Genomic DNA, 26,429 nt, shown 5'->3' on the forward strand with positions numbered 1-26,429 from the left:
CAATTAACTAAATTCCTCCTTTTTTCTTAACCATTCTTCCTGTTATTACCAATTAACTTCTTTACAATTATGTACCAATAAACTCAATGAAGAAAAAAACTTAAAAAGGAACATTATCTTGAAAAATATAAATATACAGTAAGAAATTTATGAATGTAACTCCAGTGAAATTACCTACTGAACTGATACTATATCTGCTATCACTAGAAACTTTGCAGGGGGAAAAATTACATTCCGTAGTGTTTTTAATTTTTTACAGTCTTCTAAAAAGCAACATTTTATTGAAATTACCACTATGTAATAAGGTATACATCAAATGATTAGCCCTGACAGGAATACAGTCCAAGTTACCCTAATGTCATCCAGTATTACTGCTAAGTTAAGATTGGAAATCGGGTCCAATTTTATTTATTTATTTATTTATTTTTGCTTGTTTTTTGAGACAGGGTCTCACTACGCAGTTTAGTTTGACCTGGAATTCACTATGTAGCCCAAGCTAGTCTTGAACTCATGGCCATCCACCTGCCTCAGCCTCCCCAGTGCTGGTATTACAAGTGTGCGCCACCACGCCCTGCTGGCTCAATTTTTAATCCTGTAAAACACGTCTCTTGTGTTTCTTCATCTCACAGGATACCACTAGTTACTGATGCTCTTGTGTTTGAACAAATGGAAATGCTAAATAAACACTTCAGTGTATCGCCAGGCCCCTTAGGCTACACAGTAAAACTCCAGGAGAGTGGAGAATGAAAGCAGGTGTCATAAATACAAAGCCCTGCAGTCATCAGACAGGAATACAAATAACTGTGCAAGAAAACAAGAAGCACAGTGATAGAGCGTGAGGCTTCATCTCCTAGGGCCCTGGCCACCTCAGAGGGCAACCTCATCTTGACGAGTCTTTCCAGAGAAGCACTGAGTGTGTGATTTTATTTATTTATTTTAAAGCTTCCCATGTACGCATCTTGCCTCAAATTTTCAGAAAAGGAAAACACCGCATTGTGAACACAATAGAATTTTAGACCAAATCACGTTAACCTCACTTGGCAAACTCCACGAAGCGTGCACATGTCTTCCTTACCCTCAGACCCCACTTCTGAGGACCTACTCATTTCTAGAACTCTGCAGGGCAGTGACACAACCAAGAACTTTGAAAACAAGCACCCTGCCCTCCTAGGCCACTGGGGCGAGAGCAGCCGTGCACCCCAAGCATGAGTTCTGCTAGGCTTTACTCAAACGGAAACTAAAACAACACCCAGCCCTGTTAACTGTGCCTGTACAAATGCTTCCCTTCGGGCAATGCAAGCCATTGTAAATCGGTACTTTCAAGAATCATGGCTGTGACTAACAGTCTTCAGCTCTTGTGACAAAACCAAAAATTTAATTACATAGCAAAAAAAACAGTATTGGTATTAATTAGATATGAAAAAGATCCTTCAGGAATAACTCTAAATCAAAAAGTGTTCTAGGGACAATTACAAATTTTGAATTTTGGTTGAAAGTGGTGGCGATAATTTTAAATGCTATTTTACATGCAGTAGGACTTTTGTGAGGCAGGAAACCTTTTCCCAATACCTTTTCTCCTTGTTCATTGCTGCCCTGCCCCATCCTAACACTTATGTCAGAGAGGCTGGCAGGTGTCCACAGACACAGCACCACACACAGGGAGAGTAAGGCACACAGTGCCTGCGATGGGCCATGGGCAGGTGACTGTCTTCCCCGGCGCCTACTTGGATCCTTCTCGGGCCGTAACTTCACCTGACCGCTAAGATAGCCCTCTGTGCCCCGAGACCATGCAGAGCCGTGACAAAACACACTCACCTACAGTGATGACAGGGGAATCAGTTGTACTTCCTCAGAAGGGAAAGAAAACCTGCTACTCACATGATCTCAACTTAGGGAACAAACTGAAATGTCACCATTTGGAGTTACAGTATAACAGCAACAGGTAAGCATGAAACTCTCCCAAATGAAGTCTCAAACTGGGTATTTTGATGTTTAAATCCCCTTCCTCTAGACAGTGGTGGTGAGCTCATTTCCTGTTTTCCCGATTATTCTCTTTGATGGAGAGAAGGTTGATAGAGTCTAAAGAAAAGGCAAAATTCTGAGGTGTTCATGTTTGAGAGCTCTGCGGTGCCTGGAAAGACTGGGCCAGGCTTAGCCTAAAAATGAGGACTCTATTGAATCAACTTGACAACATATGGCTTTGATCCTGAGAGTTACTGTATCCAAGAGCACTGATCTGCTGGGACAGAGAAAAGTGATACAGAAAAATATTCCTGGATTAGAAAGACCTTTACAGGGTGATGCCTGGGCACTGTCTTCAGCAGTCCCAGGCAGAGAGTGCTACACTCGCATTGGCTCAGTGGTTTTCCTCGATGATGTAGGCATTGTCTTCTGCTGGGGCTCGCAGTTCCAAAGCTGGAATTTGAGAACGAGTCCACAAAATCTTGCTGCAGAAAGAGTTATTGAAGCATAACATGAGTAAGGGTAAAGCAATAGCTTGTAAGTATGAGCAGTGTTTATATTTATGATCCAAAACGACTGGCTAATTGTGTCCTCTAGCAGCTCTGTTCGCACAAAGAAAAAAAGCACCTTGTGGTGGTATAGTGCGGTCCTCCTATTAAACTGCAGTAATGTCTGATTTAATAAGCAAATACTGGCTGTGGTAGCGAACACCTGTAATCCCAGGCACTGCGAGGGTGAGCCAGGAGGATCATAAATTCAAGCCTAGTCTAGAGACTTTGTGAGACCCTGACTAAAAATAAAAAAGGAGCTAGGGATCCATGTGAAGGTCCAGAGCTCAATCTCTAATACAAAAAACTCAGAATAGTGTCTTTCAGGATGCTCATATAATAGCACAAAAAAATAAAAACTCCATATAACACTTGACTTCCTCAATTTTCAAATATGACTAAAAACTAGATGACTGAGGTTTGCACAGCTGTGAATTCTAGGCACTGTGGACTCCCACTGAGCTGCACAGAAGCCACAAGGTCCCATCAGGAAGACAGCAGACCCAACCTTAACGCACGCCTGGGTTTGCATGTGGCTGGTGTTTTCTAATTGGTGTAACAGCGACTGTTGCCCCCATGGAAATGCAGACCTTGAGTCTTTAGACGGGCACAGAGGAAGACCAAGTCACCACCCAGTACACTGAGAAGAACAAGAGAGACAAGGTACCTCTGTGGTCCTGGGTCAGTCACACATGTGGTTAACACTTCCAGTCTCAACAAAAAAATGAGTCAGTGTGACAAAGGCCAAAAAGAAAAGGTCCATGGGAAAGGCTCATACTATGTTAAGTAAGGATTTTTTTTCTACATTACATTTTGTAAGTATTGCTGGAAGGTATGCATAACAATAGAGATGCACATTGAAATAAATTTTCCTAGTCCAAGGGAAAGAATGGATACTTCAGGAGAAAAAGAGGAGAGCAACTAAGAGTAATTTGTCTTTATTCTTACAAGAGTGAGAACATCAAAAGATGTTGTCAAATCTTTCAAACTTACCTTATTGTCCATGTCTTCTTTTTGCCGATGAAATACTCTAAGTAAGGGGGCAGACAGCCAGAAAAGAGTGGAAAAGATAATTAAACATGTCAGCAAAAAAAACTCTCATTAAACCTGCTTCCTACCAACTTACCTCCTTCTGTTGTTTGAAACCTTTTTGGTACCTTCAGGTAACTCTTACCTATAACCCCATTTGAGTCTACAGAAACCTAAACAAGCTCTTTAGTGTTCAGTGTCTCATTTTCGTTGATGTTCAGTATATTCACCCACATGTGATTACTTGTTTCTCTGGGTTTTTTTGTTTTGTTTTGTTTCTGATACCAGGGATTGAACTAGAAACCTTGTGCTCGTGAGGCAGGCACAGTGCCACTGAGGTAAGTCCCCAGCATGATTTGTTACATGAAATTGTTAAATTATCTTTATTTGAAACAATAAGCAAATTGACAGTTTTCCTAACTGGCTGATGGAGATCAGGCATAAACCCAAGATTGTCCCAGGCTTCTGGGATAGAAGGTCCCCCGCTAGGATCATACCTCGGTCAAAGACCTTACATACTTTTGTCAAATTTTTTAATTCCTGGTGATCTCTCCAAATAAATGGGAGATAAAAACTATTTTGTTAAATGATGAAGCATATTTGAGGTATTTTACACAAATTCTAATAATCATTTTAACTAAACAAGTTCTAATTATAGCAATTAAGTAGAAATGTCCTCAAATTTGACAAGCAAACTTGGTTTTCTGATTTTTCCCCAGACATATTAAATAGATTAGCAGAGTTCATATAGTGTCTTGCCAAAAGATGACTGAGGTTCTCTCAGAGGACGAAGAGGAACACACACACATGCGCAGGCGCGCACACACACACGCGCGCGCACACACACACACACACACCTGGCAGAAAAGGGGCATTCATCCTGGGATGGCTGCCTCTTTAAAGACCTGTATTCTAGAGTTCTAGCATTAGTCTTTCACTGTCCCCTCCCAAAGTCTCATTCATCTCTTCTGCTCAATAGGTTCCCTAATCTTTCCACACCTACTCAGTGTGACAAGTTGGACCTTGAGTGGAAGACAGAACACATCTTCCACATCACAATAGTTTGTTGCTTCCCACATTCCAAACTTACTCAACAAACTGTTATTTCTTAGTATTTAAGATAAATTAAATTTAGTTTTTCTCTGTGTGGGAGCAGAAGTTGAAAAATAAATACCATATTTAAGAAACAACAGTATTTAGTAAAAACTCCTCTAGAACGTAAGCTCCATGAGACTTACAGAGGTACTATAAATGGCAAAAAGACCTTTTCTAAAAATAATAATAAAAGCTTAAGAATGCTGTGAATTTCCTGTTTGCCAGAAGTCATTCTCGGTGCTCTGTAGGCACTAACACAGCCCCTGGGAAATAGAAGGATCCCACCACGTGCATCTGACACATGAGGATTGGGGGACCAGGGAAGTCATGTGGAACAAAATGACCAGCCACATGGACTACACTACTTGCATGCAGACATTTGGCTGCGGACCCTTGCTCTAGTCCCTTAAGAACAATCTTGAAATTACTTACTTTTGATAATGATGGTGACCAAAACCATGAGCAAAACCAAGCTACAAATAAGGATTCCAATATAGAGTCTGTCACTGTTCATCCATGTGTTTTGTGCTTCAAACACCTGCCGAGGAAACATCAATAAGTTGTAAAAGTGCCTTGTTAAGAGTTACGAACAGAAAGAAACATTTCCTACAATACCTTAACCCAAGACACTTACTCCACTGTCCTTTGGCTACTTTTAGACCAAGCGTAAGACCACATGCCACTAAACCTCAGACCAAATCATCTGAGGATATAAACATAGGCAGAAATTCTAAGACAATTTGAAATTCAAACTGTTGTAACAGCAATAATTTCTGTTTGCTTCAATCAGTGTTTACATAGGTGTATTCTTTGGCAAAATTAAACCTGTACACACGAAGTATACATATATGTTATGTATATAAATTATATCTATATTAAAATCCGATAGGCTATTTCTGTAACTTCATCATCTTCCAGTACTAAGAATGAATTTCTGTTCATGTATATGTTGATTTGATTTGCTGTTATCGAACTGTGCATATTTATTGAATTTGGTCTTTTATCTGTTCCTTGTTTTCAAAATGTAATATAAATTGTGTGTGCCTGGTATATTCCCATAATCCCAGCACTCTGAGGCAGGAGAATTACAAGTTCAAGTCCAGCCTGAGCAACTTAGCAAAGGGAAATCCTGACTCAAAATTTAAGAAAACAATAATAAAAAAGGGCTGGGGATATAGTTCAGTGTGTATAGAGTTCAGTCGTCGGTCCTGCAATTAATCAATTGATCAATCTATCAAAAATCAATTAAAATGTAGTACAAGAAACTATCTGCATTAAAAAGATTTTGGAATAACTGGTCAAGAACATGTCCCCAACATGACACTGTAACACTGGAGTGAGGTAGAAACCCAGAGTTTATTTAAATCCAGTATACATCCCCGGTCTCAATAAATAAATAAAGTTTGGGCTGAATATTTAGCTCATGGGTCCACCTCCTGGAATAAAAGTTAAACATGGTAGGCATGATGTTAGCAACAACACATGCATCATCCTTGCTTAGAAGGGGCCTAGCCACTCTCTGGGAAGGACAATTGTGTTGCTTTAACGTTGCTATGCAGAGGGCACAAGAGCACACAGGTGGAGAATGGGGTCTCAGGAGACAGACTTACATTTTGTTTTTTAAATTTTATCACCCCAATGGGACATGTTCATTTTAGAGTACACAGTCATGAAAGGAAAAAAGGAAAACTAAAAATAACCATTACCTGATGTCCATAAACAAGCATTGTTGCCATTTTTGCTTTATATATTCTTCTAGAGTTTATCCTTCTAGGATCTTTAAACAAACACAGTAACTAACTCCTGTTAGGACCTCATTAGCCATTAGTAGGCCTGGAAGACTCAAGGGGTTCAAAATAGCATCCTTTGCCAGTTAGAATGCAGTGAATGAAGAAAGACCTCCTTGTCTAATGCATTTATGGTCATCTGTTCGCGATCAAACAACCCCAGCAGGAAGTTCAAGGGCACTTTAGGGCTATACCTTAGGCACCTTCATTATGAGAGGGAGCTGTTTCCACAGCAAAGGCACACAGCACACCTGGTTGCCATGGCCGGAGGCCCAGTGATATCAGAAAGGGAAACATTCTTTAAAGACCTTCATTTCTTGAGTTAAAACCTAATTTAGATTAGGATCTTTGCTTTCACAAATTCCTTTTACAGGTTTCTTACAGGATCAACTCCACTGACTATCTGAGCAGAAATAAGAAAACATTTTTGCATTTCCAAAGTAGCCTCTGAGACAGACATTCCTAAGCATCCTAATCACCATGGTTTCTTGAAGCCCAGGAGTAACTTGTGCATACACCAAGATGTCCAAATTCTGCACTCTCCAAGCATGTGCCAAGATGGCACTGCCTGCCTTCTTTTGAGGTATAAATTTCTCCACATTTGCTTTGCAACAAACTCAGCTCATACTTCTGAATGGCCGGCCATCTTTGTGTCTTCACTGAGTTCATTCATCAGTCACAAAGGACTAAGGGCCAGGGCCAGTGTCCCTTGGTGTCAGGACCCTGCTCCCAGGGACAACTCTACATGTGGTACGGCATATGCACCAATGTAGAAGTCACTGTTCTCACTTACTGACCTATGGTGCCTCACTCCTTCCCATGCGTCAGTAAGTGTGGTGCAAGAACTGCATTCTTGCTGGCAATATCTGCTTGTGCTTAACTGACTAAATAATAATTCCTTAGTATTGAAAATGTCCCTGTTTATAATATGTTCATGAAGAACAGTAGTAATGAGGGCTGGGGATTTAGCTCAGTGGTTCTGCCACCTGCTTCACACACACAAGGTCCAAGTTTGATCTTCAGTACCAAAAAACAAACAAACAAACAAAGAATAGTAGTAATGAGAATTCTTTCTTATGTCTTCACATATTTGTTTCTCTTCTTAAGGTAGAGCTCAAGAGGTTAATCCACTGGGTCAAAATTTTATTTACCCTTTTCAATCACTGGGCTGGGCACGCATGGTGGCGCATGCCTGTAATCCTAGCACTCAAGACACTGAGGCAGGAGGATCACTGTGAGTTCCGAATCAGCCAGGACTACATAATGAGCTCCAGGTCAGCCTCAACTACATACTGAGATCCTGTCTCCAAAAAACAAACAAACAAACAAACATGTGGGATACATGTTCAGACTGAAGGCACAAAAAGCTCAAAATTTTTTATTTTTACCTATCTTGAACTTGCTCCTTAACTATTTCTACATGCTGCTAAACACACCTGTTCTACAAATACCTGAGGTGAAAAACATCACCATTTAGAGAACTGTTTTAATGCTAAGCATAAGTCTGCTCATCTAGCAACACAATGAACACCTACATAGTGGTAGTTCTGATATGAGCCAGTACGGACAAGTTTAGTTCAACGGGTACCTATCTTGTAAATGTCACTCTGTCTATGTGTGTGTGTGCATGTGTGTGTGTGTTTGGTACTGGGGGGTGAATCCATGCTTTTGCACTGACCTACATCTCCAGCCTGTTTGTATTTTTTACTTAGTGGTTCTCTCTAAATTGCTGAGGGTGAGCTTGAACTCATGATCCTCCGGTCTCTGTCCCTCAGTGCAAACAGTTCCTAATATCACACCTGCAATGTGGTCTCATTCTCACTGCAGTACACAGCATAAGGCCACTTGGCCCTACACTAAACAGTCTCACCTTTCCCAAGCTTTCTGAATTCTCTTTCAAGGGCCAACATTTGATTAAGTTGTCTTTTACTTATCTTACTTGCACATCCTAAAATAGAGGTTATTATCCCCTGGATCCAAAAAGAAAACATCTCACTGAAAAAATTTGTCAATTTGCCTTAGAGATAAGTGCTTATGAATATCATAACATTGGACTTTCTTAGATTTTTCTCAAGCTCACTGTAGAAAAAGTTTAAGAACATTCTGTAAAATCAACCTTTTTTTTTCTCTCACTGAGTTTATTGGTACATTTTAGGTATACAGTACAGTTACATTCATCATTGGGATCTTGTACCTTGTACCTTTACAAGACAGGTCTTGGTTCTCATTTTTTCCCCTTGTCCCTGTAAAATCAAAGTTTTTAAAGATCTTACTACCTTAATAAATATTCATGTGGGGAGTTCTACATATGGTGGCCTCAGAACCTCTGCCTAGAATAGTCATTGAGTAAGAACGATATTGTACACCTATCTTTATGTAAGAACTCTTTCCCTATGTTCTATTTTTGTTCAGGATAGCCCCCATACCATCTTTTGATTCAAAGCATATTATATCTCTAGTGATAATTACAGGCCTCTTTAGTATGTCATGCTAACTTTTACTCTTTCAATTAATTCATCCTTTCTAATTTTTGTCCATGGAAAGGTCTGTGTGTGTGTGTGTGTGTGTGTGTGTGTGTGTGCGCACGCGCGCACGCGTGCGCGTTATTTAGTAAAATATCATTTATTAAGCTTCTATAACAAGCTGGGCACCTAAATTAACTTTTCAAAGTAAAACAACCTATTTAATAGAATTTTTTCCTTCTTCTAAAGAGAAAAAACAATCAACATGTGGGATAGCCTTACAGAAATAGTCTTTAATTTCAACTTGTCTCCACGAAGACATACAAATGAAATCTGGCTAGTGAAATAGGGAGGAATATGCTTACAGTTTGATTGCTATTCCAATGGCCATCTGTGGGCTGTGTTGCTGTGCCATTCCCATCAGCTAGAAAGAAGAATAATTTATTAGAATCACCAAAAATACTGGATTTTTACCAAAAACACTAAATATATTCACACTGCCTTCTGGTGAATAAAAAGTGGAATGATAATGGGATTGAGTCCTGCAGGTGTTCCAATATTTAGAACATTATTAACATTTTATTAATTTATCTTATGAAGTTCTGTTTCTTAATGTTTTTGTCATGGGCTCGTTTAAAATGGACTCCTTTTTTATGGGAAGAAAAGCTATCGATGCAAAGTTGTACTTGCAACCATGGAAAGGGGTTTAGATGCCACTTAAATATACTCAGATTTTCACACTGGCTAAATATTTTGACACTGTCAGTGAGTACCCAGAGGCTATACACACCTCCAAAAATTACAACCAGCCTGCTCGGAATGGACTTGTCTTTACATTCTGAATGTGAATAAAATGAATTATGGTGTGCAAAACAGGTGCAGTGTAAATCTCACACTACATGCCATGATAGCCACCCAGTCTTGGCTCAAGAAACACTTTACAAAATATGTTGTATTGTAGCTACAACTGTATTTTATTTCATTTTCTTTTTTTGTTTTTGGTGCCAGGTATCAAACTCAGGTCACTGTGCTTGCGAGGCAGAGAGCAGAATCACTGAGTTAAATCACTGGCCCTACAAATGTATTTTATACAACATAAGGATTAGGATATCATACAGTCAAAGAGACATTGATCTTACAGTTTAATACATTCGGGTTTTTAAATATCTATTTTGTAATGGACAATATATGTTGTCCTTTTTAGGAATCTATCACTCAAATCAAAGCAATGTATATGCTAACAACCAGGTCCTTAGTCCTGTTGGGGGAAGAAACAGGTATAGAACAGTTAGACACGTTTCCAATGCTTCCAGCTTTATTTATCTAAGGATAGAAACCTCTTCAGTGGCCATCACATATGTTGTTCTCCCATCAAATGGAAATATGTTAGCCGGGCGTGGTGGTGCACACCTGTAATCCCAGCACTCAGGAGGTTGAGGCAGGAGGATCATGGACCAGTATTTAGCTAAGGAGAGAAGCCCCTGCTATAGACATCACATATGTTGTTCTCTCATCAAATGGAAATACATTAGGTTTGTAAGTTCCCTCCCTACTGAAAAAGCTCACAGAGTCCCTACAGAAACAAAACCGGGTGACGCATCCTCTGCTCCTGTGTTTACACTCCTACTGCACTCATTCTGAGAGTGCATGGCGCTGAGCCAGAGGCAGCATCCGGGACTTGGCTCTGCTTGTGACAGATGACGACTGTAAGACCTTCAGAAGCCAGACTGGGTTGGGTACTGCAGATAAACTTTACTCTGGTCAGGGATTTAGCTCAGTGGTGCTTCCAGCCAAGTGCAAAGACCCGAATTTGATCCCCAGTACAAAAAAAACAACAAAACACTGCACAGACTTGAGTCAGATGAAATCTGATTTCAATCTCTCGGCAGTGTGGCTTCTGCATAAACACATAGGCATCCATGTGTATGTACTCAGGTATCTCTAACTTGGATATCTGAACCACAAGCTATTAATAGTGCATACCAAAATGTGTTACAATTAAATTAGATGATACATAAAGTCCTTTTCTTTTCAGTACTGGAGATGGAATCTAGGGCCTTCCTACCAACTGAGCAACATCTCCAGCCTTTTTTCTATTTTTATTTTAGAAAGGGTCTCGCTAAGTTGCCTAAAGTAGGATGGAGACTGCAGTCCTCCTGCCTCAGCCACCCAGGGTGCAGGGATTACAGGTATGTGTCACCACACTGAGCCCATCCCCAGCCTTTATTTTTTATTTTGAGACAGAGTCTCGCTAAATTGGGCACCCAGGCCTTGACTTTGTAATCCCCCTGCCTCAGCCTCCCCAAGTAGCTGGAAGGACCGGCCTGTGCCACCACACGCAGCTACAGCGTATTATCACTAGGTGAAAGGAGCCATGAGGAAGAGGGAGGGACACTTTTGAAACCGTGACCACCTAGTGAGGAATGTTCAACAGCTTCCCCATCGGCACGCAGCTGGTATGGCTGCTGAATCAGGAGCTGTGCTCCAAAGCAGGTCGCCCAGTCTGGCGGTCACAGGCACACAGCCTGCCTTGGAAGAATTCAGTGAGACAATGCAAGTCTCCTGGCACACAGTGCGAGTCTCTGTCATGTGGGTGGGGAGCCATGTGACCTGCCTTCCAGACTCAACAGTCTCCACTTCCACACAGCTCTCACCAACATAGGACTGACATGGGTATGATGAAGACTGGGCCCAGGGGCCTCAGATACTTGGCCAAAATGTCAGCACTCCCAAAAATCCTGGGGACGCAGCTGCACCTGAGTCTGTTCCCCTCGGGAAAGCTCTACCTGGACCAGGTTTTAATGACATGATATTGTAGAGAATAACTGCCCACGCCTACTCTCTTCTTTCTCAACCCTACAAGAATGGGTGCAGCTCCTCCTACTGCTCTTACCTCATATTTCTATCATTTTCCATTCTGCTTTTGTGCCCAGAAACAGTGTAGAGTAAGAATCCCAATTTCAGAACCAAATATCACCATTATCTAATCCCTATTGACTGTGTGTGAATCTCACTACAGGTGCATCGCAAAATTACCAGTTTCCAGGAATGTGTGGGGAAAGGTCAGCCACAAGGGTGGAGAACCCACCCTGGATGTGGCAGAGGCACAAGGGCACCTAAACCAGCTCGGAGTCAGTCACAGGAAATTCGGGACAAGGCGCTCTCAAAACTTAACGCTATGGGTAACAAAGGGAGTTAGCTAGGATAGGTGACAAGGCTTCAGGGAGAGATGATCTTTCTGCATCTAGGAGACACAGGTCACTTCTACATCTACAAAGACTGGGACCTGCCCAGAGTTGGAGCAGTGGAGCATTATGTTTAGAAAACCTGCAGCTCAGTGCAGCCTCTACAGTGCTGATGTTGGTGGCTTCAACCTTCCTGTCCTAGTCTGCTCAGGCTGCTGTAACAAGATACCTTGGACTCAGTCACCAATAAACAAAAGAAATGTATTGGTCTCAGATCTAAAGGCTGGGAAGGCCAAGATCCGGGCACAGGCTGACTGGGAACCTACTGAGGGTTCTGTTCATCATAGATGGCGCCTTCAATGCAGCCCCGTTGGGAGGAAAGGGCAAACAAGCACACTCTGGTCTCTATTATAAAGGAACTAATTGGCCCCCAGATGTCCCACCTCTTGAAAGTCTTGCACTGAGCATTAGGTACCAACAGATGAAACTGAGGGGGACGTGAATGCTCAGTCCACAGCACTACCTCAGAATGCCCATGTGCATACAAGCTTGACAGCAGGGTGGCCTCCTGGCCATATTTAGGGACTGGGCCTTGGAGGAGGTGACCCAAGGGGTCAAGCTCGGGAACAAGCTTAGAGCCAAGACTGGTTGATTTGATTTACAGCAGTAGAGTAACATGAAGGCTCCCGGTACTTCTACTATGGATGCTGGATGTTCTGGCTGGTGGGGTGGCTGGTATCTGTCCCAAGCCCTTCATCTCAGTGAATCTCTGTCATCAGCCTATGAATCCATTACATCTCTTTTACAAATAATGAAACAGAGGGCCAGGGATTTAGCTCAGTGACTCTGCCGCCTTCCTTGTAAGCACAAGATCCTGTGTTTGATCCCCAGTAGCAAAAAAAAGAAAAAGATGAAACAGAGTCAGAGAGGGCAGACATAGGTGCCAAGTCACATGGTTAACTTGAGTGGCCAGTATCAGAACTAAAGTCAGATTCATTTTATTCCAGAATTTGTGTTCTCACTTAAGGCAACAGCTACCAAGATCTATATATAGGCTCCCTGTGTTCAGGAGACAGAATGAAGTTACCTGTTGGGCCAGAGTCTGGGGAGGAGGTGGGGGGCTGAGGCTTTGTTTCCTGAAGTATTGTAGGCTGTGTCTCTTCTGCTTGAGTTGGAACAGGTGGAGTGATTTCTGGAATGAAAATAATGAAAGAAGTATGTCCCATTTGTAGAGGGAAATTTTCCACCCCCAAAAAAATAAATAAGATGGACATAGTGGCACACACATGTAATTCCAGCACTTGAGAGGCTGAGACAGGAGGATCTCAAGAGTTCAAGGACAGCCAGGACTACAATGAGCTCAAGAGTATCATTCAAGTGTAGCTTGAACTATGCAGCCAGACTTTATCTCAAAAAACTAAAGGCCTGGTGTGGTGGCTCACGCCTGTAATCCCAGAACTTGGGAGACTGAGGCAGGAGGATCACTGAGTTTGAGACTAGCCTGGGCTACATAGTAAGTTCCAGGTCAGCCTCAACTACATAGTGAGACCCTGTCTCAAAACAACCAAAAAAAAAAAAAAAAACTCACTAAATGAATAGTTTTTTCTTTTGTTTTTGTACTGAGGATCCAACTCAGGACACTACACTTGCAAGGCAGGTAGTGGAAACACTGAGCTAAATCCCCAGACCAATAAATAAATAAATAAATAAATACTAAATTGCAAGGATCATCAGTTTCCCACAGAGCCTTCACCCCAGCCTTCTCATGAGATGTGATATCCACCAATCCTCTTTGATCCCTTTTATTTTTTTTTAATTGAGTTTACTAGTACATTTTAGGAATACAGTACAGTTACATTCATTGTTGGTTGATCCCTTTTAATTCAGAGGAAATGATTTTTTAAATTGTCCCTGGACAATGAACTGTACCTAGTTATTTCATTATTAGGCAGAAAATATGATCTATAAAATATTTCAGCAATCTTTATCAATATACAGAATTGTCCCCTATCTTCTATACTCCTAGTCCCCAATCCTATAAATGCAAAGCCTACCACAGAGCATTTCAGGTGGGACACCCATTACACCTTTTACTTATTTATCCTAGTGACATTTTACTTTCAGGGTATCCGGCCTGGGCGTTTCCACTAACCTGTCCTACCCCTGATAATAGCCTCCATCTGGGTCTCCTAGGTATATTCAGGTTCGAGGTTGTTTGTCCACACAGCGCTCCAGGGAGACAGACGCAGTGACAGACTCATCGCGCGTACACTACTGGCGCCTTGATGTCTCCCCAAGGTGACAACATCGCTCAACATCTTGGCCCGGGCACTGATTCGCAACCCTCAAAGCAAGGCCCCTGGTAGACCCTGGTCCCAGCTCCTTCTGCATATGCAGCTCAGGCATCTTTTTCGAAGAGTAACTTCCGCACTCATCTTGCATTCATCCTCAAAACGATTCCACTGAGAATTCTCTCACCCAGAGTTATGGGTCTCTTTCTTTCCTGCAATCTTAACTGTTTTTCTGATCGCTTAGCCTGCTTTATCTGCAGAGTTGGTCTCTTGTCTTTACAAGGTCTTCCCATGCTCTCTGTCTCGGAGAACACCACAGAACTGTGGGTCAGACTTGAGGAGGTGGCTGGATAAAAATTCCTCAGTCTGGCCTTTCCTGATTGCTCCTCACCAGTCTTTCTGTTTCCCTCCCCGCCAGTCTAGATAACTGTACATTTCAGCTCCACCCTTTCCCATGCTCTGAACTCTTTTCCTGTTTTATCTCCTCAAAACTGCAAGAGGATGTGGCTGTCTATAGGAACTAAAAACAAGACAATGCAAGAGTCAGATGGTCAGTCTTCACCCGATTTAGTTCTGCACAAAAGTCCTCTTGAGCTTAACTTCTTCCTCTATTGCATCTTTCTTTTCTCCCCACCTCCTACCACTTCACATCTAGGGCTTCCATGACTGTTTTGTATACAAGCTGCCAAAGTGAGCACTCTGTGACTGCTTCAGGTAGCTAACACAAGCCTAGGCAGATGCAGATGTAAGATAGCTTTCCCCGCATTAGATTGGCTGCAGTGCTCCCCTCCTCCGTGTAATGTAAAAGACAATTCTAAACTGAAAGTGTTTAGGAAACTATCAGGAGAAGAGTAAGACAGGTGTGATGTTGCATGTCTGTGATCTCAGTATTTGGGAGGTTGAGGCTGAGGATTACCACAAGTTTGAGACCAGCCTTGGCTATACATTAAATTGAGTTGTATAGCGAGACCCTGTCTCAAAGAAAACGAAAAACAAAAACAAGAGCCAACTAAGAACACCCCCCAGGTCATATGGCAACATAAACCACCACCTCTGTCTGTATCTCAGCTTTCGATCCAGTCAACACATTATCCCTGTTTTCCAAACCAAGTCTAGAATTCTCTCTCATTTAGCAGGAACAAATTTATTATTAAAAAGTTACTGGCCCAGAGATTTAGCTCAGCAGTTCTGCTGCCTGCCTCACAAGTGCAGGGTCCCAAGTTTGATTCCTAGTATCAAATAATAATAATAATAATAATAATAATAATAATAATAATAATAATAAAAAATAATAATAATAAAAAGTTAAACCAATATTGAGAAAGTCTCACACATTTTCAGAATATTCAACTGCATAGAACAAATCTGTTTTTCTAACAAATTTTTGTGCCTCCAGAATCTCACTTATGGACCAGAGATTTAGCGTAGTGGGGCTGCCACATGCCTCACAAACACAAGGTCCCCGAGTTTGATCCCCAGTCCCAAAATAAACAAACAAAATCTCACTTATAACCCAAAGCCCTGTCTTCCAAGTATGGCCCAATCCTTCAGGTCCCTCATGGTGAAATATATGCATAGCTCCATGGGAGTGGAGAGAAGTATGTTCCACCTATTTTTCTAGCTAAGAGTTTGTGACATTTCCATTACAGCCCAGAATGCAAGGCCACCTCAAGGAGTCAAAGGGTTTCAGGAGGCTTTGAGAATCACCTTTGGAAGTTATTCTTTTAATCCTGGAAATAGATTTGAACCTAAGCTTGTCCTTGGGATGACAAGCTATCTCTTCGCCTGTAAATCATTTCCATTTGTTTTAAATCTAAACTCTTTTCATTGGGAATTTGAGGTGTGAAACACATAACAGGAATTGACAACATGAACATGTATATTCTAAACCTCTGAAGTCTTTAAGTTCAATGTTTTTTTTTTTTTTTGGTTACCAGGGATTAAACTCCAGTCCTTGTGCTTGCGAGGCAGGCCACCAAACCACTGAGCTAAATCCCCGGCCCCCCCCCTTTTTTTTTTGTATAAATACTACCTTTTGCAGTTTCCATGCCACATAAATTAAGGTGAAGGCTCGCTGAGGTAAAACCCTGTAAGGCACTGACTGCTCCACAGAGACAGGGTAGTTTTAGAAAGTCTCTGTCCACACAGATGTCAGAACAGGACACATTCATAGATTGTGAGAGGAGCCACGGTCCTGTAGTTAAAAGCACCAGTCCCACATTCAAATGAACAGAAATTAAATCCTAACTGAATTACTTTTTCTCTTTATGAATTTGAACAATTACTTTTTAGACCGTGTGTCATTTCCCATCACTAAAATCTCCCTTTGACTCCCCTCTGCAGTGACAGGCATCCTGAGAATTATATGACATAATATTGTAAAGCATGCAGCATGGTGCCCGGTATACAGAGTAAATAACAGTTTCACTGAAATACGATCCTTAATTGGAGGTATTACTTCAGAACAGTCTGCAGGACACAGAGCCTGTTAGCCTGGCTCTTCTTCCCCACATTCCCTATCTTCTCGTCATAGAGCCTCGCCCAAGTAGGTCAGACCCACACGGGGTGTTCCAGATCAGTGGTCCACCTCTTCATAGCAAATAAGGAATCCTTTTGAGAATGTGATAAAAAGTAACAGACACCCCCACTCTTCAAATACTGAGGAAGGTACACATCATCTGAGAAGAGGGGAGGACACAGACCTTGTGAAGCTCACGTGTCAGACTCAAGTAAGAATCCTTGACATCGATGATACTTCTGTCTTACCACAATGGGCTGTATGTTCTACACCCTCCATGGGATGACCTCCTACTTCTGTTCACATTTTACCTGTTATGGAGCTCTGTGTATGTGCTGGTGTTGGAGGAGTAGTAGAGATACTCGGTGTTGTTGCAGCTCTTGTGGTTATGGCTGGAGTTAGAAATCAACATGAAAGCAAGATTAATGGGGGAACAAGAAACAGGAAACTCCTGCTGCAATGTAGCTGAGCACATCCATGCTAGACTGTCTCTAAGCAGGGCCACCTTTCCTGCATGAGGTCTTCACCAATGGCAAGCAGATGTTCTGATGGGGGAGGGCTATGAAGATAATACTGGATGAGGAGAAGCTACACTGAAAAATAAGCATCATCTCATATTTGTACTGAAGTCCCTTATAGGAAACCAGTCAGAGGGATGGTCCTTAGAGTCCACAATGCCCCATAGGGTCTACAGCCTCCCATCTAGTTCACATTTTACCTGTTTTGAGGCTCTGTGTATGTGCTGGTGCTAGAGGAGCAGTAGAGACACCAGGTGTTGGAGTTCTTGTGGTCCAGGCTGGAGCTAGAAGTCAACATGAAAGCAAGAATTAATGCAGAACAAGAAACAAGAGCCTCCTGCTGCAACTGTAGCTGAGCACACCAAGGACAGATTGTCTCTAGGCAGGGCCATCTCTCCTGAACCTCGTGTTCAAAATGGCCAACTAGATGTTCTGGTAAAGGAGGCCTGGGAGATTCACTGAGCATGGCGTGGAAAAGCTAAAATGAAAAGTATCTGGGAGATGAAAACATGTATCTCATATTAGTTTAAGTTCCCTTTAGCAGACCCGTCACAGAGGAAAGGTATGGAGAGTCGCACAATGCCCTATATGGCCTCTAGCTTCCCATCTGGGCTCCGAATCACATTTTACCTGCTTTTTCACTCTGTGTATGTGCTGTTGTTGGACTAGCAGTGGAGACACGACGTGTTGTTGGAGCTCTTATGGTGGTGGCTGGAGCTAGAGATGAACATGAAAGCAGGAATTAATAGAGCATAAGGAAACAACAGCCTCCTGCTGCAACTGTAGCTGTCCACATGAAGGACAGACTGTCTCTAGGCAGGACCATCTATCTCTGAATTTGGCCACTGACATTGTCCAGCTAGAACCTCTGATGGGAGAGCTGGGAGAGAGGGAAGCCGCTGAATTGAGAAGTATTTGGGGTATGAAAACATGTATGTCATATTAGTTAGTACTGATTTCCCTTTCTAAAGACCTGCCAGAGGGAAGAAGTCTAGACTCTGGGCTTACGGTTTGTCCTGTCAGTGCCAAGCGATTGTTCTGAACAGTGCTTCTCAGGCCAGCATGTTTACCAAATAGTGTTCACTTCAGTCAGTCCGAGGGAAAACACTCAAGAGACCAGTATCTTAGCTAAGGGCTAACTCCTGCCACTTAATCTATGCTAGATCCACATGGAGGAGCCAGCAGGAAAATTTGTACATTTTGTTAGAGGGCAGACGAGACCTAGGAAGGTTTCTTCCCATCTGTGATTTGGAGCTTGAGTATCCCTTCTCTAAAATGCTTGCAGTATTTGCACACACAGAATAAGACATCAAGGAAATGGGTCTCACGTCTAAATACGAAATTCACTCATGTTTTACACTATACACATAATTTAAGTGGTAAGCTTATAGAATACTGTACTTTTAATAATTTTATACATGAAACAAATTTCACGCTGTAAAATTATCCACTTGTTCTGTCATGTCATTGCTCAAAAGTTTCAGATTTTGGAGTATGGTGCATTTTAGATATTGGGATTAGAGATGCCAATCTATACTTTACAAATTGACAGCCTTTAAAATGTGTAAGGAGTCACACAGCTGAATGAAGTTCTGGGAGCCACGCAGAGAGCTGAGACTAGAATTAAGCATGAACAGAGTGCCTGGTACAATAGCAGAATCAATAAAGCAATGGATCAAGCATGTGTGAACAGTCTTGGAGAAGCCACATCTGTACTGATGACCTTGGCTGACAGGAAGGTGGCAATGGTGCAGGGATGGAATGGCACAGATCAAGTTATCTTGGTCTATCTTTGCTTCACAGACACACACCCTTTTGTTTGGTACAGTAAGGGATAAAACCCAGGGCCTCATGCATGCAAGAAGCTCTCTAGTAATAGCTAAAACTTGGAAACAGCCCACTTGCCCATCAGTTGGAAACTGGATAAAGATGTGGTTTTTCTATAAAATGGAATACTACTCAGCCGTAAAGAAGGAGAAATTAGATTCATTCAGAGGTAAATGGATACATATTGAGGATATACTCCTAAGTGAACTAAATAAGTCACACGTGTAAATATGAAATAGTTTCTCTGGTGTAAAAAACTATAACAGTACATAAGATCCTAATGAGATAACTGACAATGTGAAACAGGAAGAAAAGGGCTACAGGTGTAGGGAAAGTGGGAAGGGTAGGGGAAAGGTAATAAGGGAAAAAATAGAAGAAAATGAAAAAAATGGAAATAAAGTGTTTCTAAATAGGAAAGGGACGAAGGGGTGAAGGGAGGGCAGGGACAAGAGGAAAAAATGAGAACCAAGACCTGTTATATAAAGGTACAAGATACCAATAACGAATGTAACTGTACTGTATACCTAAAATGTACCAATAAACTCAATTTTTAAAAAATTAAAAAAAAAAGAATAAAAATATTTCACACAGAATTAGGGGGAAAAAAATAAATAAAAAGCTCTCTACCACTGAGCTGTGTCCCTAGCCTCTCCCTGCTTTTATTTTGAGATAAGATCTTGATAAACTGCCCAGGCTAGCCTCAAACTTGGGATCTTCTTGTCTTGGCCTCCCAAATGTCTGGGATTGTGGGTGTGTGCTGCCACACCTGGCAGTTGGTCCTATCTATTGGTCACTTATTATCAACATCTCTATCTGTCCCAACATCCTGTGACAACTACATAGACTGGAATGTACAGCTAAATTTGACAAACAGCCTCCATGGACCCTAACCCTAAGAATGCGATGATGCAAGTTTTCTGCGGTAACTTGAATCCATGCTCCTGGGCCATGGTCAGGCAGACTTGGCTCAGAATAAACTACTTTCTTATTTCATTTAAACCAGGGTAGTTCTTTTATGTTCAAAGATGACTGAAAACTTCTTTCTAACCAGGCACATCTTTCTCTTGTAAGCAGTTTTCTTAAATTTGTAAGATTTAAGTATTGCCAGACTGTAAATGTTGCCAGGAGTGGTGACCCATACTTGTGATCCTAGGAATCTGGGAGGGTGAAGCATGAGGACCCCAAGTTCAAGTTGTACCTGGACAACCTAGTGAGACCCTGATTCAAAATAAAAAATAAATAAAAAGGGTCTTTGCGTGAGGCCCTGGGTTCAATCCGAAGCACACGAAAACAAAACAGAATGTAAATTTTTTAGACTTGGAGACCTAAAACACAATTTCAGCAACAACTACACTACAATGTCAGTTTTAAAACAGCCCCAGGGCCAGGAATTTAGCTCAGTGGTCCGGCCAACTCCCTTGCAAGCACAAGGAACCATGAGTTCAATCCCCAGTACCAAAAAAGAAAAGAAAGAAAACAGAAAACAGCCCTGTACTACAATAAACATTTATTTGCAAAAACAGTTGGGGGACCTGTTACACAGTCTGCGCTAGCTGTTTGGTATAATTTGCTAACTTTGACATAAGGTATAACCAGAAACTTCAGCATCATCCATAACCATGCCTCCAGTCTAGAAAATTCCTCAAGATAAAAAAGAAAGTAAGCAGCCGGGTGTGGTGGTTCACACCTGTAATCCCAGCACTTGGGAGGCTGAGGCAGGAGGATCCTTGTGAGTTTGAGACCAGCCTGGGCTACACAGTGAGTTCCAGGGCACTCTGAACTACATACTGAGACCATGTCTCAAAAACAAAAATAAATAAATAAATAAAGACAGTAAGCAAGCAAAAAATCTGATTAGAGGCTCTCAACAGACAAAAATGAAAACAAAATCAACACCTCACCCACCTTTCTGACTCAAGGGATTTGCCCCAAGGCAAAACTGGGAAACGGTAAGAATAGAAAGAGCTGGTGAGGAGAAGCCTAGGAGAATAAACTCAGCATTTTAGATCCACACCAAAATTTAAGCAAAGAGCTGGGTCAGTAGAGCTGAGGCAGTCACACTGGCTCAGTTACAGTCACTCTTACTGGACCACGCAGTAGTTTCATAAACATTTTTTAAAAAAATTGTACATCTGTAATCCTAGGCTCTGGGAAGCTGAGGCAGGAGATCAAGTTCTCAAATCCAGCCTGGACAACTTAGCATCTCAGCTAACCCAAAATAAATAAAATTGTTAAAAGTCTAAGCGTGATTTTTTAAAAAAGTCTCCTAGTTTCATTGTATTCCATTAAAAAAAAAAACTGATCCAGGTCAATACAATTTTACAACTAAAGAAAGTTGCATCAGACAGGCGCTGCATCTGACTCACAATCCCTAGTTCCAAAAAAAAAAAGAAAGAAAGAAAGTTGGGATCATAATCATATCAGCTCCTCCCAGAGCTGCTGCCCCACATCTCCCTACACCAGGTACAGCACTCTCCGTCTGGCTTTCCTGAATCGCCCCCCAACACAGCTTCCCCAGAGTGGGCTCAATGAGATGTACAGACTTACTGGCCCTTCTGACTTCATCAATTTACTCACTCACAAGAGATTTTGTCCACTTGTCTTTCAAAGGGAAACAAACCAGATCTAAAGCCAAGAGATTGCAGAACCATGTTCCTCTTACAGAGACAGAAGGACAGGTCACAGAGGCCATGAGGACTGGGTTTCGTTTCTGTCTTATAAAAGGAGATTCATTTGAAAACAGGACCAGAAACTAAGAAATCCTCAAGGAACTATTTCTTTCAGGACACGCTGAAGCAAATTAAGATGCTTACATCAAAAGGAAACATAATGTTCTCAGATGTTTGGATTTCATGCCCTTCTTATAAGCAACTGATCAATGGTTGCTAGAATGAAACATCTTCTATATAAGGTCATTTTAATTATTTGAACAGCAGCTTTTCTGATATGACAGAAGATATATTTCAAAACCCCAAGGTGGGGCAGTGAAAGTGGTAGAACTCTGGACCTGTACAATATAAAATATGTACTTCTTAAGGAGCCATGCTTCTAAGACATGAACTCAGGGAAACTACAATTCTTTAAGCACATTCCACTTGATAAAACCATTCACATAGCTCACTGAGGAACACGGAATGCCATTTCGGGGACCAAGGAGCCTGTCTGCTGTGCTCTTCTCAGAGATCCTTGCTGACTCCAGCTCACGGCCTTGACTCAAGCTGGTCTGGGGCGCCGTCTACACAGCAAAGTTATTCTGCTTCTAAAGAGCAGGTGTTTATTGGTAAACAGGATTGGGGGATCCTATTAAAGGAAAGAAAATGACCCACATGTCAGTTAATCTGAGTGAAAGGGTCACAGGAAACAAGGCAAGCTCACCTGGCACAACGCTGAGGGTGATGGTTCTTTTGATATCGTTGAACCATCCCGGGACCTCAATACGGCAGCAGTACTGGCCACTGTCACCCACGGTTACGTTCCTGATGGTCAAGGACACGTCTCCCTGCTTAATCTGCCCGTGTAGCCGATAACGCCCATCTTTCCTGGAGGTGACCTGGTGTCCATCGGTCCAGATAAGTGTATCGGAGCACTGGTTCCTGGGACAGGGCCCTCGGCCCCAGCACATGGATGTGACGGCCCCTCCAGACACCGAGTAGGTGCAGGGCAGCGTGACCAGCTGCCCCACCACGGCGCTCACTTGGGTGGAAAACACAGCACCTGAAGGAAACACAGGAAGAGGGAGACTGGGACCTCAATATTTACCTCACTTTTTTCCACTTTTTAATTCATTCATATTTTTCTCTTTAGGTACTTTGTGAACGTGAATTTTCAGCATGATTTTATTTTCTTGATACTGGAGACTGAACCCAGCCTCATGAATGCAAGCTATAAGGGTTCTAGTCCTGAGCTTTATGCCCAGAGAGAATTATTTTGAGTTAGAATCTCAATAAGTCAGTGGCCTTGGCCTCAAACTTGAGATGCTCCTGCCTCAGGTAGCTGGGAATTCAAGTGGGTGGGCCACACCACACCGAGCGATAGCTTATTAAACTTCAAAGTTTTGATACTACAAACATTTTCCTGTTAGTATATTCTTCCTCAGTATCATTGTTATCATTGATATATTTGTGGATCAGACAGTTTATTGTACTGTATGATATTCATGCTGCCCTTCATTTTTACTATTATATTCTGGGTTTTGTTGTTGTTGTTATTTTTTGAGACAGGGTCTCACTATGCATTTCAGACTGCCCTAGAACACACTATGTAGCCCTGGCTGGTCTCCAACTCACAACCATACTCTTGCCTCAGCCTCCCAAGTGCTGGGATTACAGGTGTGTGCCACCATAACCGTTATAATTTTTACTATTATAAAGAGCATGACAAAATCTTTCTATTGTAAAACTATTCTATTTATGTTTCCTAGAGGATAGATTTGTAACAGAGAAATTGCCAAAGGGGATCAACAGGTGTGTGTCACCATGCCCAGCTCACAGGGCTTTTAAAATGCTGACAGCAGCACTGTCTAAACAGAAACATCTTCTGATCACAGCCCAGCAACTAAGCAAGTCCAAAACAAGTGAAACCACAGAACTGGAGAATATTCAGTCAGGAACCAAATTATACACTTAAAAATAATAACAGTAAACTAGACAAGGTTGTGCACACATATAATCCCAGCACTTGGATGGGGGCCCTGTGACAGGGAAAAGATAGGATGAAGGTCTCAATTGCTTTTTATTTAAAAATTAATCCTGCTAAAGCAGCTTCTGAACCCAATGGCAAAGAAAGAAGAAGAAACTAAACTCAAGAAGTTCCCAGGTAGCAGAGATTAACAGAAACTACTTAATCCTTAAAATTAAACTATTTATCCATAAACCCCCTCCACTCCCTTAATTCCATCTATAACCAAAGAACCAGAAAGAACCATGATGGAAGAAAACCAAGGGGAGGGACGAAGACACTCCCTCAGATTCCAAGAGCCCAAAGGAAAAGGATCATAGCAAAAAGGAGCTACAGACAAGAATCCAAGAGTATGGCTGGGCATGGGGGCCCACACCTGTAATCCCAGCACTCAGGAGGCTGAGGCAGGAGGACTGCTGTGTGTTCCAGACCAGCCTGGGCTACATAGTGAGTTCCAGGTCAGTTTCAACTACATACTGAGACCCTATCTCAAAACAAACAAACAAACAAACAAAAATCATAATAATAATAGTAACTACATTTGGGAGGCTGAAGGAAAACCTTGAGTTCAAGGCCAGGCTGGGCTACATAGTGAATTGAAGACCAGCCTCAACTACATATCAAGACCCTGTCTCAAATAAGGAAGGAAAAAAAGACAGAATGGAAGACAGACATACCTCAGATATCTTTATACAGATACCTTAACAAATACATTCAAGGTATCTCTTAAATCTGAGATTTACTAAGTATATAATCATTTATTGGATTGGGATGTGAATTTGGGAAATGTGCAGAAAAAATGATCACTATTCTATAAAATAGGAGAATTTTTTTCACTAGACTTTTACATTTCTCTACTGAACACTAAACCCATGGCCTTTGGGCTGAGGTACATCCCCAGCCTTTTTATTTTGTATTTTCAGCACAGTCTCACTACATTGCAGTGGTTGAGGCTGGGCTACAAATTGTGATCCTCTTGTTTCAGCTTCGCACAGTGTGAGGATTACAAGTGTGCAACACCACGCCTGGCTATCACTGGAATTCTTCTAATTCAAGCCTCAAATCATTCTTTGGAGTACAAGTACAATGCGTGTTATTATAATTAATAAACTCCCACAATCCACTCCTCCAACATTAGTCTTACAAATTTAGGAGATGTTTAGACATTTCATAGAATGCTTTCAATCATAATATAGCCAGGTAGAGTGAGTGGTGCGTGCCTGTAATCACAGCACTGTGGGAAGCTGAGGTAGGAGGATCACAGGTTTAAAACTAACATGGGCAACTTACTGAGACCATGTCTCAAAATAAAAAAAAATAAAAAGAGCCAGAAATATAGATCAGTATGAAGGCCCTGGGTTCAATCCTCAGTACAAGAGAAAGAAGGAAGACAGACAGAAAATTATTTTAAATGAAATGGTTCGAAAGGGTTTTAAAACACCAAGCACAAAGAATGTACTGAAACGCAGCCTCCCTCGCCCGTGCACCGTCTGCCCAGCTCCCGCCCCTGCATGGGAAGTACAAAGCGCACCTGTGTTCCTCCTCTCAGCTCGCTCACTTAGCCATCAGCGGGGGCAGTCAGAGCAGCCACCAATGGATTTGGAGTAAGATGTCGTCCTGGCGCTCTGCTCCCTGCTTAGCAGGTGACCGTCCTACGAAGCCCAGGGCGCCTGTCCTCCTCCAGCCCCACCACCCCAGACGCCCGCCGCTACTCACTCACCTGTCTGCAGCAGCAGGAGGCCTAAGGCGACTGCCTGCAGGTGAAGGACCATGCTGACCGACGCAGTCTGCTCAGGTCTCAGGGCGCGGCCCGCAGCTTCTCCTTCCTCCCTGTGGGTCACAGGCACCTGCTCTTGGGGCGGGGGGCAGACAGTGAGTGGCTTCGGAGCCGGGTCAGCTCCGAGTGGAGGACGGGGAGCGCTGTCCGCCAAGCCAGCCCTTCATTTCCCATCCTTCCCCACACGCAGCCTCCAATCTGACTCGGGCTCTGACCCCGCAGAGAAGGCAGCCAGAGGCAGCGATGGTGAGCGTGGCTCAGAGCAAACACCAGGCTTCCACGGGCAGGGATGGGCGGCAGGGGTTCGAGCCTCGCCTCAGCCAGGCTCGGGGCCACGTTCACCTGTGGTCAGACTGACTGAGCGAGCACGTGGAGCGTTCACTCCTCATGCTCCCGGGAGCACTGGGTCCGACTGCATTTACTGAGGAACGTCAAGAGAATACTTCAAGGAAACCTGGGTTCGGATGCAAGCCCTGACACTCACAAAGTTGAGTGACCCTCGGCGTGACAGCCCCTCAGAGCCTTGATTTCCTCACTGATAAAAGCACTAAGCTCACCTGCTCTGTCTCATGCAAGCGATTGGCCTACTGAGCCAAAGAGCTGGGGGGAACTTTGAAAACTCACCTAAGACATTAACAGCCTTAGCTAACAGCATAAGCTCCGTTAGCTGAGCGATGTGAAGCAAGCTCTGCGCTCAGTATTCTCGTGCATTCAAGGCTGGAGGCGGCTGCTTTTAACCCATTCATGGACAGG

At 42.5% G+C, this 26,429-nt stretch overlaps 1 protein-coding gene across 1 annotated transcript; it reads right to left on the reverse strand.

Annotated features, from left to right (window-relative positions):
* Window positions 1–533: 533 nt before the first annotated feature.
* Havcr1 (hepatitis A virus cellular receptor 1) lies at window positions 534–26,429 on the reverse strand. The gene is made up of 11 exons (XM_010622290.2): window positions 26,301–26,429; window positions 25,620–25,751; window positions 22,598–22,936; window positions 18,026–18,112; window positions 17,596–17,679; window positions 17,189–17,269; window positions 13,156–13,260; window positions 9,249–9,307; window positions 5,067–5,172; window positions 3,504–3,540; window positions 534–2,447 (listed from the first exon to the last, which is right to left on the reverse strand). The coding sequence occupies exons 1-11, from the start codon at window positions 26,329–26,331 to the stop codon at window positions 2,357–2,359; spliced, it is 1,152 nt and encodes a 383-aa protein (XP_010620592.1). The 5' UTR covers window positions 26,332–26,429; the 3' UTR covers window positions 534–2,356.

The sequence above is a fragment of the Fukomys damarensis genome, unplaced genomic scaffold (assembly GCF_012274545.1).
Source record: "Fukomys damarensis isolate Sample0158 unplaced genomic scaffold, DMR_v1.0_HiC HiC_scaffold_9, whole genome shotgun sequence".
Lineage (NCBI taxonomy): Eukaryota > Metazoa > Chordata > Mammalia > Rodentia > Bathyergidae > Fukomys > Fukomys damarensis.